Source organism: Diabrotica undecimpunctata, chromosome 3 (assembly GCF_040954645.1).
Source record: "Diabrotica undecimpunctata isolate CICGRU chromosome 3, icDiaUnde3, whole genome shotgun sequence".
Taxonomy (NCBI): domain Eukaryota; kingdom Metazoa; phylum Arthropoda; class Insecta; order Coleoptera; family Chrysomelidae; genus Diabrotica; species Diabrotica undecimpunctata.
Window position 1 is genome coordinate 147353559 of NC_092805.1, and position 17180 is coordinate 147370738.

The 17180-nt window shown below is 34.2% G+C and overlaps 1 protein-coding gene across 1 annotated transcript; it reads left to right on the forward strand.

Moving 5' to 3' along the window:
- The first annotated feature begins 13628 nt into the window (after positions 1-13628).
- Positions 13629-16602, forward strand: LOC140436082 (uncharacterized). Its single transcript, XM_072524790.1, has 2 exons — positions 13629-14888; positions 16570-16602. The coding sequence occupies exons 1-2, from the start codon at positions 13629-13631 to the stop codon at positions 16600-16602; spliced, it is 1293 nt and encodes a 430-aa protein (XP_072380891.1).
- Positions 16603-17180: the final 578 nt, after the last annotated feature.

Genomic DNA, 17180 nt, shown 5'->3' on the forward strand with positions numbered 1-17180 from the left:
ACAACAATCAAACTCATCAAATCATGATAAACAATATCGCTGTTGTAGACAAATTTGTGTATCTGGGCTTTTTAATAATTAACAAGTGGGGCTGTCTTCTTCTTCAAGTGCCGTCTACATCAATGGAGGTTAGCGGTTATGGTGGCAAACGTTTGTCTATCTTCAGCTGTTCTTAAGAGTTCCTCAAATCCAAGTCCTGTCCAGTTTCTGATATTACGTAACCAGGACAATTTTTTTCTTCCAATTCCTCGCTTTCCTTCTATTTTGCCTTTTATTATCAACTGAGGGATGTAGTATTTCTCGTTGCGCAACAAATGCCCTAAATAACTGGTTTTTCTTCTTTTGACTGTTCTCAATAGTTCTTTTTCTAAATTGAGTCTCGCTAGTACTTCTTCATTTGTTTTTCGTGCTGTCCAAGGAATTTTTAAAATTCTACGGTACACCCACATTTCAAATGCCTCGATTCTATTCAGGCTCTTTATTTTTAAAGTCCATGTTTCGACTCCGTAGAGAAGAACAGACCAGATAAAACATTTTACAAGTTTTAATCTCAATTTAATATTTATATGTGTATCGCAGAATAGAACGCGCATCTTAAAGAAACTATCCCTAGCTTGAGCAATTCTCGCTTTAATTTCTTGTTCTGGGTCCAGCTTGCAATTAATCCAACAGCCAAGGTATTTGTATTGGTTTACCTGTTCTAAAATATTCCCATTTATTTTTATAGGTAAGGGGATATTCTGTTTTCTTTGGATCACCATTACTTTTGTTTTTTTTTCGTTGATCTTCATTTCAAACTCTCGACAAGCATCCTTAAGGTGGTCTATAACCCTCTGTAAGTTTGTGTCTGTATCAGCCAGTAGGACAGTGTCATCTGCATATCTTATGCTAGATATTGGTTCTCCATTAATTTTTATTCCTGTGGAAAGGTTTTCCAAGGCTTGCTTGAATAGTAGTTCCGAGTAAAGATTGAACAGCATAGGGGACAGTATGCATCCTTGCCTTACTCCTTTATTTATACTAATATTTCTAGATGTATGATCGTCGATCCTAATCTTGGCACTCTGCCTCCAATATAAGTTCTTAATTAGTCGGAGATCTTTGCTATCCAAGTTGATGCTCTGCAAGGAATTTAACATTTTATTATGGTTTACGCGATCAAATGCCTTTTCAAAGTCTACAAAACATAGAAAGACATCCTTTTGTTGGTCGTAACACTTCTGCAGCAGTACTTGTAATGAAAACAAGGTCTCTCTGGTCCCCATTCCGGCTCTGAATGCAAATTGATCGTATCCAACTTCTTTTTCACACCTTTTGTATACCCTATTGTGAAGTATTTTTAATAGAATTTTAAGCATTTGGCTCATAAGACTTATTAATCTAAAATCTGCGCATCGCCTGGAGTTAGCTTGTTTTGGAATGGGAATAAAAATAGATTCTAACCATTCCTCTGGTATTTCCCCAGTATCGTAGATTGTATTAAACAAAATTACTAACAAATCAATGTTATTACTTTCGATCAATTTAAGTATTTCAGGATAAACTTCATCAGGTCCAGGGCTTTTATTGGTCTTTAATTGTTTAATGGCATATTCCACTTCGACTTTTAGAATTGGTGGGCTTTCAGTGACATTATTTATTGTAATGTCTATTCTTTCATCTCGGAACAGCTGTTGTATAAATTTTTCCCATTCTTCTATTTTATCTTTGGTGTTATGAATTAACTCTCCGTTGTTATTTACCAGTGGGCAATGTTGTTTTTTGTGGATGAATGAAAATTCTTTCACCTTCTTGTACATATTAAAGTAATCATGTCTATGTTCTAATTCTTCTATTTCTTTACATTTTTCTTCGAGCCATTTCTCTTTTGATTCTTTTATTTTCCTTCTTATTTCTGTATTTAATCGTTTGTAATCGCTTGTGTTCTTATTTTTGTATTTCCTCCTTTCGTCTATCATCTTTAGAATAGCTGGTGTCATCCAGTCTTTTTTTGCCATTAATCGTGTATTTGGAATTTCTTCCCTTGCAGAATTGACGAGGATGGATTTTATTTGTTGCCAAGTTGTATTTATATTTTGGATATTTATTTGGGTTCGGTCTATTTCTGAGAGTTTTTCATTTAGTTTTACAGTGGTTTTATCTTTAATCTGTACATCTTTTAGTAGTTCCATATTAGGTTTGTTCTTCGGCTTTGCATTTTTTATTACTTTAATTCTTGTGCGAATATTTGCTACTACAGGGTTGTGGTCGGAATTTGCATCAGCACTAGGATATGTTTTTGTACTTGTAATGGAGTTACGAAATCGTTGGTTGATTAAAACATAATCTATTTGATTTCTTATTATTCTTTCTTTTGTGTGTAGCGGGGAAGTCCAGGTGTATAACCTGCGTTGAGGTAACTTAAACCAAGTGTTTGTTGCTATCATATTGTGTTGCTGGCAAAACTCTAATAGTCTCTCTCCTCTTTCATTTCGTTCTCCTAGTCCGTATTCTCCTACGATATTTTGGAATTTCCCTCTTCCTATTTTAGCATTAAAATCTCCTAGGACGATGTTAATCTGTACTGTAGTGGGGCTGTACTGAAGAAATAAAACGCCGGTCAGCAATCGCAAAAAGCAATATAGCAAAATTAACAAAAATTTGGAAAACCCATTAAATAATGATCGATTCAAAAGTGAAACTAGTAGAAAGTCTAGTTTTTCCAGTTTTTACTTATGCAGCCTTAATGCTGGACCCTTATGGAGAAAGATAAAAAGATTACAGATGTATTTTCGATGTACTGCTAAAGACTAATGCTGAGAATACCGTAGCCCGAAGACCAAATGAACATATAATGAACAAGCTAAACATAAAGAAGAGACTAAGAATACAAATATCAGAACAAATAAAAGGTTACTTTGGACACGTGCTACGAAGAAATGGTCTTAAAAAACTTACCACCCAGAGAAATGTAAAAGACAAAAGAAGTTTAGGTAATCTCCCTAACGACACACGGACTATTGCTACTATTGGCGCTTCATTGTCAGAATATGCTAGAATGGAAGAAGATAGAAAAACATAGAGGAACATTAAAAAAATCAGCTAATAGCTTCATGGTATCACAATACCTGTATGAGGTTAACGACTAAAAAGAAGAAGAAGATGCTTCAATAATATGGCAACTACCAACTATCAAAGTTCGAAAGTCTCTATTGGAAGACCCGATTCATATATTCAGACCAGATTCGCTCACAGCCGGGATGTATTGCCCATTATTGAATAATAAAACCTCCAGGCTAAATCTTTCCTTTGAGTAAATTAAGAACACATTTGTCTCTTTTAAAGTGCATACAACATTATTGGAGCCATTATTTTTAAAATTAAAATAACACCAACAGACATTTTGCATAATAAGGAAAATGCATTATATCGAATTTAATAAAAAATAATAAATGTTATCTTATTGAAATATAAATAACTACAATGGAATAAATTATGGAAACAAATTTTGTTTTTCAAAACCAACTAGCTTTTCAGCATTAAATATAAAGTTATTCTAGATATATCCCTGAAAATGCTTTTAACTCCTAAACTACTACTTCAGAACTAGAAAAGTTCAACAGATGAGCGAAAAGATTAGAAAGAGCTTTTCGAATTTTTGCGATGTAAGAAAACCGATAGAAGTTTTATTTCATGTCTTATATGAAGAAGTTTACTACCCACTTTCGCGTACATTTTCGACTGATGGATGGCAAAGTGGAACTTTTTGAATAATATTGTAAGTTAAAACTGAAGTATAAACCTGTAACTCGTAACATATTTTTTATTTGTGGTAATACGAAATATCAGTTGTAATAAAGCTACAAAGGAGATCCAAAAAGGGAAAATAAAAGGCGAAATCCGATATTGCAAAGAAGTAGATATAAAGTTTTTACACAGTGGTGAAGTAAAAATATTACAGTTATTTTATATTTCATCAACATTTTAGTTAATTGCAGGGTTCCATAGATTCGAGATTAAAATGGGAGACATCTTTTACCCACATGTCTGATTCTGTCAATTTGAGCCCCAAAAACAGATTAAAACTAACTTCAAACTATTATAATATTACCAGAGTTAAGTAAGGTAGTTTTTTAACCCTCAACTGGCGTCGTGGTTTATGCTGCCGTTAACTGCGTCCTGGGGTCTACCGGACCACATTTTTTTTGAGTTTTTTTGTGAAATTAATAAAGACATAATTCATTATTTCGTTATAATTTATAATCATTTCATCATCATCATGCAGCCTTCATGTATGACGTCAACTGCTGGACATATGCCTCCCTTAAACTCCTTTATTCTATGCGATTTTGTGCTCTTTGTTACCTTATAATCATTTTATAATCATTCAAGCTAAAATTAATCTATGTTAAGTCCATTTTCTATTTATTTTACATTAATAACGACAAATGCTAAAAAAATGTAACAACTATTTTTCAAGGTTTTCTGAGAGCAGAAAATATTATATATATATATATATATATATATATATATATATATATATATATATATATATATATGTATATATATATGTATATATATATATGTATATATATATATGTATATATATATATATGTATATTATATATATATATGTATATATAATACTAAAAAGAAACCTAACTGAAAGTGGACACGTGTCGCACCGAACGGAACTACCAAAAATGAAAATTTTTTCAAGATTATTTTCTCTCAAACAACAAAGGAATATTTGAAGACGTCACAACAATAAACAACGTAACAACGGGTAGTGACCATCGTATAGTTAGAGCAAAAATAAATATTAATATGAAAGAAGAGAGAAAAAGGATTTAAAAAAAAACAACGAGGATAGATGCCTTTAAACTAAGAACAAATGAAGAGCAATTCCGAGAGGTCTTAGCGGATAAGTTCGAATCTGATCCTTCACGTAATCAAGATCAAATTGATGAAATTAATAAAAACCTAAATAAAAACCTTCTTGCACCAGGACTACAGGTCGCAAAGAAAACAAGGACTAAAGAAGACAAAATAAGCAATGAAACTAAACAGCTAATGACGAAAAGAAGATAACTACTAGCGCAAAACAAACGCCATACTCAAGAATACAGAGAACTTAATAAAAAAATTAGAGAAGAACTAAAACGCGACATACAAAAATGGAACGAGAACTTAATAGAGCGAGTCATTGAAAACAACAAAGGCTTAAAATGTCTAAGACTCGCACTAGGAGTTCAAAAAATCATCAAAATTAAAGACGCCAACAATAAGGTATAGAAGGACAAATATAAAATAACAAATATTGTCGAAGACTTCTACATATCCTTGTACAGCTTGCAAGGCCAGCCTAATGAAACAACAAAGGAGAGCGTCAAAAGAAAAAAAAAAAACGTGGGATCAGAAGTACTACCAAATATAAAGGCATTAGAAATAAAAAGAGCTTTAAAAGAGCTAAAAAATAATAAAGCTCCAGGACATGACGGTATAATAGCCGAGCTCTTGAAAACAAGCAAGACATTAACAATCCCTGTACTAACAGAGCTATTTAATATATGTATCCATAATAGCAAGATCCCTAAAGACTGGAACGAGAGTCTAGTAATACTCTTACACAAAAAAGGGGACAAATGTGATCTACAGAATTATAGACCTATATCGTTGCTCAGTTAAGTATACAAACTATTTATGAGAATTATTAACAACCGGTTAACCTACAAAATGAACAATTACCAACCGGTTGAACAGGCTGGCTTCCGCAAAGGATATAGTACATCAAATCATATGCTGACAATGGGAACATTGATAGAGAAGGCAAATGAATACCAACTACCCATATTTCTTGCCTTCGTCGACTATGAAAAGGCGTTTGATAGTATCGAGATGTAGGCCATAGAACAAACTATTAATAATAATTGTAGAATAGATTCGAGATATAGGCAACTAATACAAATCCCATCCCCATTAAGAGAGGAGTGAGACAAGGAGACGTAATATCGCCAAAGCTTTTCAACCTATCCCTAGAAGACGTCTTCAAAACTACAAATTGGTCAACCTATGGCATTAACGATAATGGTAACAAGTTAAACCACCTCAGATTCGCTGACGACGTAGCGACATTATGATGGGGGAACTAGCAGCCAGCTCCCAATACGTCGGTCTAAAAATGAATATGAAAAAAACAAAAATAATGACAAACACAGATGACCCCAGACGTATAACTATAAATGGCAGTGAGATAGAACAAATCCTGGAATATATCTACATAGGCCAAATCTTGAGACTTGACAAAGAGAACCAAAGTGCGGAAATTACCAGAAGAGCAAGACTAGCATGGACAGCATTAGGAAAACTTAGTTGGATACTTAAGAACCGCAAAATACTCCAATACTTGAGGAGCAAAGTGTTCAACCAACGCATCCTTCCTATCATGACATATGGATGTCAAACCTGCACCCTAACCAAGGCAAACATGAATAAACTAGCCACAACAGAAAGAACAATGGAAAGAGCAATGTTAGGTACAGGACGACTGTCAGATAAAAAGAGGAACGACTGGGTAACATCCAAAACAAAAGTCGAGGACATAGCAACAAAAATTGCCAAACTTAAATGGAGCTTCGCGGGCCACACTGCTAGACAAAAAGACCAACGTTGGAATACTACAATACAACATTGGAGACCTTACGAAAGTAAACGACCAAGAGGAAGACTACAGATGAGATGGGTTGATGATATTAAAAGAATAGCCGGAACAAATTGGAAATATGTTGCTCAGGATAGAGACCGATGGAAGGAGTTGGGAGAGGCCTATGTTCAAACATGGACGACAGAATGCTAAGAAGAAGAAGAAGATATATGTAATACTTATATAATATATATATATATATATATATATATATATATATATATATATATATATATATATATATATATTACATCCACACCGCTCTTGTTTGATTATAGAAACAAATGATTTCGGGTTTACCAGATTCTATGTTCTCACATTCGGTATGGTGATAACTACCTTCCTTTTTTTTTAAACGTAGGAAAGTATAGTGTACTCATTTGTAAAATTATAAATGGAATTCTTCAGCTCTTCCCGACTTGGAAGGAACTGCATAGGTATTTTCGTTTTGTTTTGCTTGAGCGGCCAATATAGGTCAGTCCTTATTTTTTAAAAAAATCCATGATTCTATGGATGAAAACCAATTGTCTGCTGTGACATTTCAGTGTGAATTAGCAATGGGATGACACAGTTTCAACACGGCTTGTGTGGTTTCATGAAACATCTCTTCTCATTTGTTAAAGAAAAACCGTCACTATCCTTATCACATTAACTATAGCCATTATAGAAATAGTGGGTACTTGCGTCTGTTAGGGCCATATTTTTCAGTTTATATTTCCGAGGTTTATTAGGTATGTATATGCGGAACCTACATCTACCGCGAAATCCTATTATCATTTCGTCGATACAACACAATTCTCCCAGTGGTGCACTCAGGGAGGGGTTTGGTGGTTAAACCCCCCCCCCCCAGGACCCTATTCTGTGACTGTTACTCAAACATTTTAAGGACTCAAAATGGAGGTAACATCATAAAAAAAATTTCGGTGATCAACCAAAACCCCCCTCCCAGAGGCAAATTCTAGGTGCGCTACTGAATTCTCCCATAGAATAACAGTCTTGGCAATTTTTTACAAAACGCTCAGATAACCAAGACACTGATGCAGTTTGATCATTAGTTTTAGCAATAAAATATTTACACTAACTATTCAGCCAACAAACCTTAGACAGGAGAGCAAGACATACATTCTTTTCAAAGACATAATGGATCTGAATATATCTCGTCCAGTTCCATCTGTTGCAAATATTTCTTCCAAATCTTCCTCATCTAAATTGAAAACTGCAGAGTAATACAAGATAGAAAGAAACGGTCTAAATTCTTTCCTTGTTAGTTCTCTCAGTTTTGTTCTATCAGAATTGTTGAATTTATCTTGAAACAACAATATTTTCATTTGTCCGTAGAATTATTTCGTTTTCCATATCCTCTGCGAAAAGAAGGCTCCATATTTTTAAGGAATCTGAGACGTCACCTCATTATGCAGGTCCTTTCAACACCGGAAAATCTTTTACCAGATTGTGTTTTTTATATATTCAAATTTATATTCAAATCTGGATTGGCCGGAACAGCAGACCACTTGTATCGATTTTTACCAAAATAAAACTTTCCATTTGTTGTTTCTGGCCCCTTTTCTCCTTCACCTATAGCCTGACTTACTTGTGTTTTAGCATTGTTACCCTGATCTTCCTTATCAAAATCAGAGTTATGGTTACTCTCTGGAGAAAAATTTCTGGCATTGTAGTCCTTATAATCACTTAAACTCGCTTTTTAATTCATCATACCACCGCCTTACACTTTGATTAAAATTAAGCTCTCCAAAATACGCTCTTTTGGAAATACCTGCCATTTCAGAAATAAAACACTATTAGCGCCGTGGTACCACACAGACCCCAAATGAACCTTACTGTTGGCTATTCAGAGCAATACAGAATTACAGTCGACGTTGACTTGCGTATCAGAGTGGCTTCACATTGTATCGTTGTTGCTTTTCTGGGATGGTTTTCCTTTGGTTGGTGTTTTGGTGTCCTGTTTTAGGTTTTTCACCTCTTTAGAACGTGGTTTGTTTTGTTGGGTGGTGTCTTTTTCTTTTGCTGGCTTTGTGTGTTCAACTGGTGGTATGCTTCTTTGACTCGTTGTCGGAGGAGCGTGTGGACAATCAGTGGCTAAAGGGGTACTGGTTAACGGTTATTTTCAGAAGTTATTGTCTAAAAAAGAATTTATGAACATGTGAATATACAGTGATGAGTGTCTTACCACCCGGCAAAATAGCGGAAAGGATAGAAGACAGATTAAGTTGTGAGATAGTACGAGATAAGGCTAGTATTAGACGTGTCTGTTTGACTCCAGTCATAAATTACGGATGACCTCGAAAATATTTTATTTCAATAATTTCTGATGTTAGAATAAATGATGAAATATATTAAGATATATTATAGTAAAAAACATTAATTAGTAGCGATTTTAAATTACAAATCTTTAAGTTTATTTAATAATAAAAATAACTCAACTCAAATATTTGACTAAACTAAAGGTAGGTATTTTTGTCCGAAAACAATTATTGTAAGTAAAATTGGAGTAATAGTTAGAGACGTTGTCTATTGACAAGAAGACTGGGGTTCAATTCACACCAAGGGCAAAATTTTTGTTTTACTCAATCAAAAATAATAGAAAATATGGTACATATTAGGTAACAAGTTTTCGAAAAACTCATTATTTACAATTTATTCTTATTCCAATGTTATAAAATAGAAATACAAAATATTTCAAATTCAATTCCAGTTTTACAGTCTTCAGTTGTGAATGGAAAATAATCCATTGAAGACTGTTTAATGTCAAGTCCATCACTAAATTCTCAGTGTTAATATCAATTCCTCTGTACAGGTAATGATTTTTAAAACAATTGACGACATTGGAATGGATGCGCGCGAACAGGTACCTGCTTTATAGCTAACCAAATCATCAAGCCTTCAAGTTATCAAATAATAACACACCGAGAAATGTTATTTACGGTAAACAGAAACTTTTTATTGAAAAAACAATTCGTGAAAAGGATTTTAACGGTCGAGGAAAAAGTGCAAATTGTTGTCTGGCATGTGAATGGATTATCAGACAACATGATTCTTCTTCTTCAAGTGCCCTGTCCGTTGCGAACGTTGGCTATTAACATGGCAATTCTGATCTTATTTGCGGCGCTTCTGAATAGTTCGACCTATGTGAGCCCGAACCACTTCCTCAGATTTTGGAGCCACGAGTGTCTTCTTCTGCCTGGCCCTCGCTTACTGTCTATTTTTCCCTGGACAATCAATTGCAGTAGACGGTACTTATCGTGTCTCAATATGTGGCCTAGATATTCAAGCTTTCTTTATTTAATTGTATTCACGATTTCTTTCTCCTTTCCGATTCTTTGGATTACCTCTGTGTTGGTGACATGTTCGGTCCAGGATATACGAAGAATGCGTCGGTACACGGACAACATGATTAGACAACAATTTGTAAATATGTTTCCAAATAGGCCGGTTCCATCACGATCAACAATTCAGTCTATTATACGTAATTTTTTTACTTATGGATCCTTGTTTCAAGATTCCAAAAGGAGTTCGCAGACGAAGGAAGGTAAAAGATGAAGGAATGCAATTTAATGTAAATTAGAGGTTTCTATCGATAATTTCCCACCTCTACTACTTTCATCTCTTTTTATTTCACAACGTATTATGTTTTCTATCTTTTGCGTTATTTTGCCGATTCTTAAGGCACTCATCACTGTATATACAATTTGATAAATAGTAAGTATATTGAATCGCGGCTCAAAAATGATAATTGTGAACCATATTACCAACGATTAGTGGACAATATACTTTTGAACAACTCAACCAAGCAACAGACACTAACAGAACTTCAGAAATTAAAAATATCAAATAAACTAATGCCAATAAAAAAAGCGCAATGGAAGAAGCTTTAATGAAAATTAAAAATAGAGAGCCTCCAGAGAGGTTTAAAAGCAAATGAACTCATAAAATATTAAGAACCATAGCTTATACAATAAATACCAATATTTATATTAGGCAAAGTGTATATAAGGTAAATTTGAAATAAATAAGGGTTCACCTGGTTCACCTCCAATTTAACAATAGATGAAGATTAAAAAATCCCATTCATTAATGATGAAATTCGATCTAGAGCAGTAAAATACAAGATAGGATATTACACCATGAAAACAAATTAGTACGTTAGAGACTATCTTACTATCAGAGGGAAAACAGCTGGCCAGAAGATCTCAGTAGATAGTACTGGTAAACTGCCACTGGGCAATTTACCCCACGAGGCAACAAATTTGCCTTGTAAATTATTGTAAGTTTGAATTTAGTAAAAAAAACGTGTTGAGATACTTTTATATGCTCAGTTTGTAAAAAACCCTGTTCCAGGTATTTAAGACACACCATTACTTAGAAAAAAGGTCTTTCATTTTTTTAAACGAATATGATACCTAATTACGTACTAAATCACAAAAAAAATACCATACCATAATTTTACAACCAATATTATTCCGCTTAATTTTTAATAAGCTATATACTTCGAAAAGAATAAAATTTTCTATTTATTTTATTTATCTTTGTATGTATCACAATGTTGACTCTAGGCAACAAGCGACGAATATCAATGGAATAACATAACGACAAATATTTGAATCGAAGAAGGGCCTGATCAGCAAAATTTACTATTCGAATAAGATGATATCTCGTGATTGAACGATTTTATACTTTATTTTTGTTTGGCGAAATGCGTTCTGGGGTTTAGCAAGAAAAATATGTAAAAAGTATTTCAGGAATACTTAGATTTTTTGATGAATAATATTTTCATTTCGTTTCTTTTTATACAAAAATTGAAATAAATGTTCAAGTGTATTATAATCTTAATAGTATTCTGCAAATAGATGACTTTATGATTATAAACTGTAATAACAAACTTGAACAATCAATCTCTTACACTATTTTGACGGTTTTTTATTGCCTTTTATTGGTTTTCATTACATCATATCTAAACTTACTGGGATGTAAAGTCAGTATTATAGGAGTTTACGCTGTAAATGAGGATACTCTAGTAAGAGATAAAGATGAGTTTTTTGAGAAACTCTAATATGGAATCTTACAAATAGGATGCGCGAGAAAAATAATTATGTTAAGACATCCAAATGCTCGGACAGTAAAAAAGTTTGAAAATAATATAGTTGGTAAAATCGGGAAAGATATTCTAAATGACAACGAAATCAGGTTAATAAACATATGTGACCAAAGTAACTTATGAATCCTAAATGAATTTTTCAGCATCGAGAAATACATAAATTAATCATTGATCATGTGGTAACTTCAACAACAAAAGTTCAAAAATACTGTACGAAAACGACTGGACGAAAAATGTATATCCTATGCTAAAAACTATGATAACGTAGAGGACCACCTAACTATAAAAAAAAATGTTTAAGGGGGACAGTTAGCGGTAGGGGGACGTGTTAAATACAACATATTTCTGAAAATCCGATAAAACGGATAAAAGGAAACACGAAAGTACTATACCCAAAGTACCGAAAGCTGGAAAGTACTTAAATATCTTTGAAATGAAAAGACTAAAGATACCGTCTTTTCTATAAGCCTACGTAATGGAAAGAATACTTTCCATTGCGTAGTATAGGTCCAGTTAATAACCCACCAAACTACTAAAATACGGAACCGACAAATTATACAGGCAGCTATCCAGCATGTGTTAAAAATTTATAAATGTAGAGAATATACCGGAAGAGTGGAGAACTTCGGTTATATCAACCATATACAAGCAGGGAGCTAAAGACATATGTAACAACTAGAGCAAATAAGCAGTGTTAGACTATCTCAAGAGTTCTGCACTATCTCAAGAGTTTAAGGAAAATTAAAAAAAAATAGAATAAAGGAAGAATACAATACGTGGAGGACAAAGAGCAGGCTGACTTCAAAGAAGGTAAATCGACTATTGATCATCTCTTTACAATTACCCAACTTATAGAAAAAAAGCGACACGGAACCAAGCAATACACCTATTATACGTCGATTTTCGAAAAGCATATAACAGTGTACCACAACCAAAACTATAGGAAGCTTTATAAAAAACAAACCTCAATGTAACTTTAATCAAGGCAGTGCAAAAACTCTATAACAAAAATATGAGTAAAATAAAGATAGGCCAATAGTTATTAAAAGAGTTTGTGATAGACAAAGTACTCAAACAAGGATGCTGTCTTTTCCCGACTTTGTTTAAGATCTACTTGGAGCAAGCGTAAAGACGTAAAAAAGAAATGTAGTGGTATAAGAATTCCTCTAAACACCAGACATTTTTCCAGATAACAAATCCAATCGCAACCGTCTACGTCTATTTATTTTGTTATCATCCTTACTCGACGAAATGAGTACAAAAATGATGGTAATTTATATGGGTAAATTGTTGATGCATAGTGGAATATAAGTATTTCCAGCATTGCTCTGATTGGCTTGATTAAGCTTGGGTATATAGTTTACTTTAATTGCTATCGACATTTCACTTCATCTTTCCTCACTAGAGGAAGCTAGTAGCATACTCTGGTAATTATTTTTCCTATAAATGCCAGTCGGTGCGTTTTGATTTGGTTTGAGTCTTTTTACAAGCCTCTTTGATGACGGGTAGACCCAGAAACACGTGTTAGAGAATGGTAAGAGACTCAAATCAAATGCAATATATATATATATATATATATATATATATATATATATATATATACATATATATATATATATATATATATATATATATATATATATATATATATATATATATATATATATATATCCTCCTTTTTTATGTTTGAAACTTTGAAAATTAACATTTACGGGAAGGAATTTCTACCAGACATCAGACGATACGAAAAACTACGATTCCAAACGAAGCACACTTTTGTGTAATCTCACTTTTTTAGAACGCTGCCGCGACGAGGACATAATTCCTAAAAGCATGAAGCTTACGTTTCATAAAAAGACTTATAAAACTAAAAACATCTTAAGAAGGGCCAGTTTTGCACTTATTAGGGAAGCTATTCATGACACGAGGCGGGATATCGACAAAGTCAATTCAGAATTACTAGAGCTACACCTAGTTCTAAGTAATAGTTTACATCCAATACTATGGAATACACTGGAAACAATATCCAACTTCCGAGCAGAGACAAACGCCGACTTAACAAAAATAAAACAACTGAAAAAGTTCAATAGTCTAACAGCCGAACAAAGACCGAGAAAAAAGGAAACACCACCGACGGAAACACACAAATTGGTTTACAATTTTTCGAATCTCGAATTAAATGAGGCCACAACGAGTGTTCTGTCAAAAGGATTTAATTTCGCCGTAGCACCCGCACGAATCCCAGTTGAAAACATTATCAGCGAAGTAGAAAGTTCCATTACCAATATACCTCCGGAAACAGCTGAGATCATACGCCAAGACGTATTGCAGATATTACGGACAGCCAAACCACCAAAAAGAAATTTAACACGTGAGGAAAAAGAGGCGTTGCGAGATTTGCAGAAAAACAAAGAAATAATCGTCCTTCCAGCGGACAAAGGTAACGCCACGGTAGTAATGAATATAGATGACTACGAAAAAAAATTAACAGATCTTCTAAACGACATAGCATACGAAAAAATTGCCACAGATCCAACAACGTATCTAGAAAAAACAACGAAGGCCAAGATCAAAGTTTCAAACATAAAAAAGGAGGATCAGCCCAAGCTGATTCCACGCGAAAAATCATCTAGGTGCCCTAAGCTCTACGGTTTACCAAAAGTTCATAAAGTTGGGATGCCACTACGACCAATAGTTAGTTCAATCGGATCACCCACACAGCCGCTCGCAAAGTTCTTAGCCAATCAGTTACAACCGTACGCAGAGGAAGCGGATTCTTACGTCAAGAACGCAGGCCACTTCATCGAGCGTATAAAGGACGTGACTCTTGACCCGGGATATTTGCTAGTGAGTTTTGACGTGGTGTCACTTTTTACTAACGTCCCAGTAGAAGAATCGTTAGAGATTATAGGAAAAAAATACCAAATACCACCGGATACAGTAAACCTAACGAGACACTGCCTGAACAACACATATTTCATATACAAAGACCAAAGGTACAAACAAGTCGAGGGAGCACCCATGGGTTCACCACTGTCACCGGTGATAGCAAATCTGTTTATGCAAGAAATAGAAATACGAGCAATAACAACGGTAGAGTATAAACCGAAACTATGGTTGAGATACGTGGACGACACCTTCATTATCTGGACACACGGGGAAGAAAAACTAAATACATTCCTAAATCACATTAATACCATCCACCCCAAAATTCAGTTTACTATGGAACTAGAGAAAGACCAACAGCTACCGTTTTTGGATGTTTTAATAATAAAGAAAACAGATGGAACTTTAGGATACACGGTATACAGAAAACCAACACACACCGACAGATATCTACACGCTGACTCACACCACCATCCTGCACAACTGCAGTCAGTCATCAAAACCCTGACTATAAGATCAGAAAGATTAACAGATGAAGAACACAGGAACAAAGAAATGAAAACGGTCAAAACAGCACTAAGAAAAAATGGCTTCACCACGTACACAATTGAAAAGGCACAAAAATCACAAGGAGGAAAAAGCAAAAAATCAACAGAAGAAAAAGAAAAAACTATTGCTAAGACGATTTTACCGTACGTGAAGGGCACTACGGAAAAAATCAGTAGAGTCCTAAGAAAACATAAAATAGAGACAATATTCAACACGGATAAGAAAATTTCTAATATGCTTAACTCCGCAAAAACCAAAATCCCACTAGAAAACCAAAGAGTGTACAAGATTCCCTGTGGAGACTGCGACAAATCCTACATCGGACAGACCAATCGAAGAATTCAAGTAAGACGAGAAGAACATCGAAACGCTATTGCAAAGCAAGAAAAGACATCTTCCCTTGCACAACATGCCCTAACAACAGGACACACAATCGATCTAGAACAGACAACAATGCTAGCGAACATCGAACACAAAACCAAGCGAATAATCAGGGAAGCCATAGAAATAGAAAATTATCCAAATAACCTAAAAACTTGAGATGATGCCCAAAGACTTCCAACAACATGGAAACCAGCTCTGCAAAGAACCGTCCAAAAAAATTCAACTTCAGTTAACGCACAGAAAAAACAAACAGCGAGACCGCCAGACAAGGCCCCGCCCACTCGCACACAGGCAGGACCAATCACAATATATAACAGAAATCCACCAGTCTATTATACCTTCTTTTTCTGTCTTCATCAGTTATCCTTGAAGTTATGTATTTTCCTACTTTAGCGTAAGAATTAAATTATTATTGGAAATTTAAATAATAATATTATGCTGTTTAACGAATGTTGTGCCAAAAACTTACAAAAAATTCTAAAAGTATTTCTTTGAGCTGTACAAAATAATTTTTTAAAAGATTAAATAGTTATATGTTTGGTCTGTATACTTTGCCTCTGTAGATAACGTAGACAACTCTTGTTTTTCGCCGTTTTATCTTTCATAATAGCCGCAGTAAAATATGTCGTAACACTTAAGGGAAAACTCCCTGTTAATCATTCTGCCGCACCGGTAGAATCGAGAAACTACTTCTACTCTTTAAAGTGAATCCTAAGGGCGGGTTTTATTAATTGTAAATCTTTTATGAAAGGTCATGGAGCACTTCTTAGGGCAACTTAACCGCCGGCGAATTTCCTTGAAATTTTAATGCCCTAACCTGTTTCCTGGCTCGCTGCTGCTCTATCTACTTTACCGTTTCAACCATGCCAGGAAAGCAATTTCCCGATTGATACTGACAAATTTGAATTTAGAACAGGTGCTAACTTCGTTTTACTATTTACTGGTTTCTTTTCAGAATCAGGAGCCGCTTACACTGCAGATGTTGTAAATTGCATGGATCGTGTGCGATAAAATTGCTTTTTATTTAACTTTAAAACTAGTCCAAGATTAAAAAGTATTCGAGAGCTACAATGTTTATTGTAAATCTTAGGTTTACGACTGAAACAATAATATTGTTACGTATTATAATACAATGTTAATACATGTATATCTATTCTAACTTTTAAAATCTATCTTTTAAAGTACGCTTCCTATTATGTTATAGGTTCAGTAGAATAATTAAGATCGTTTGGTGATAAAAGTTATGACAAGAAATTATGAGGCATCAGCAGCTTATTTTCCCACTTTCTGGACTGCTCTAAAGAATAATTCTGTGGTTGGCATATTAAAACTTCTCATATTATGAGGGAAGGACATTCGACTCTGTCTTGGTTTTGTTTCACTGTAAAGTTTTCTTGTAAAACCAGCTAAAGCAGACTCTGTCGCTATTGACTTCTCATACGATGTAGAAATTCCAGCCTACATGTTTTAATTATGATTGGTTTAAGAGGGTATTTGTGGATTCCGTGTAGAGTTTTATGGCACTGCGGTTCTATGAGAGTAGTGAGAGTTTATTTGAGTTCTTCC

Excerpts from the sequence above, each read along its gene's own strand:
- LOC140436082 (XM_072524790.1), top strand. The coding sequence starts at position 13,629 with ATGAAGCTTACGTTTCATAAAAAGACTTATAAAACTAAAAACATCTTA. Across the intron at positions 14,889-16,569 it reads AAATACGAGCAATAACAACG|AATCAGGAGCCGCTTACACT; the intron begins GTAGAGTATAAA and ends GTTTCTTTTCAG.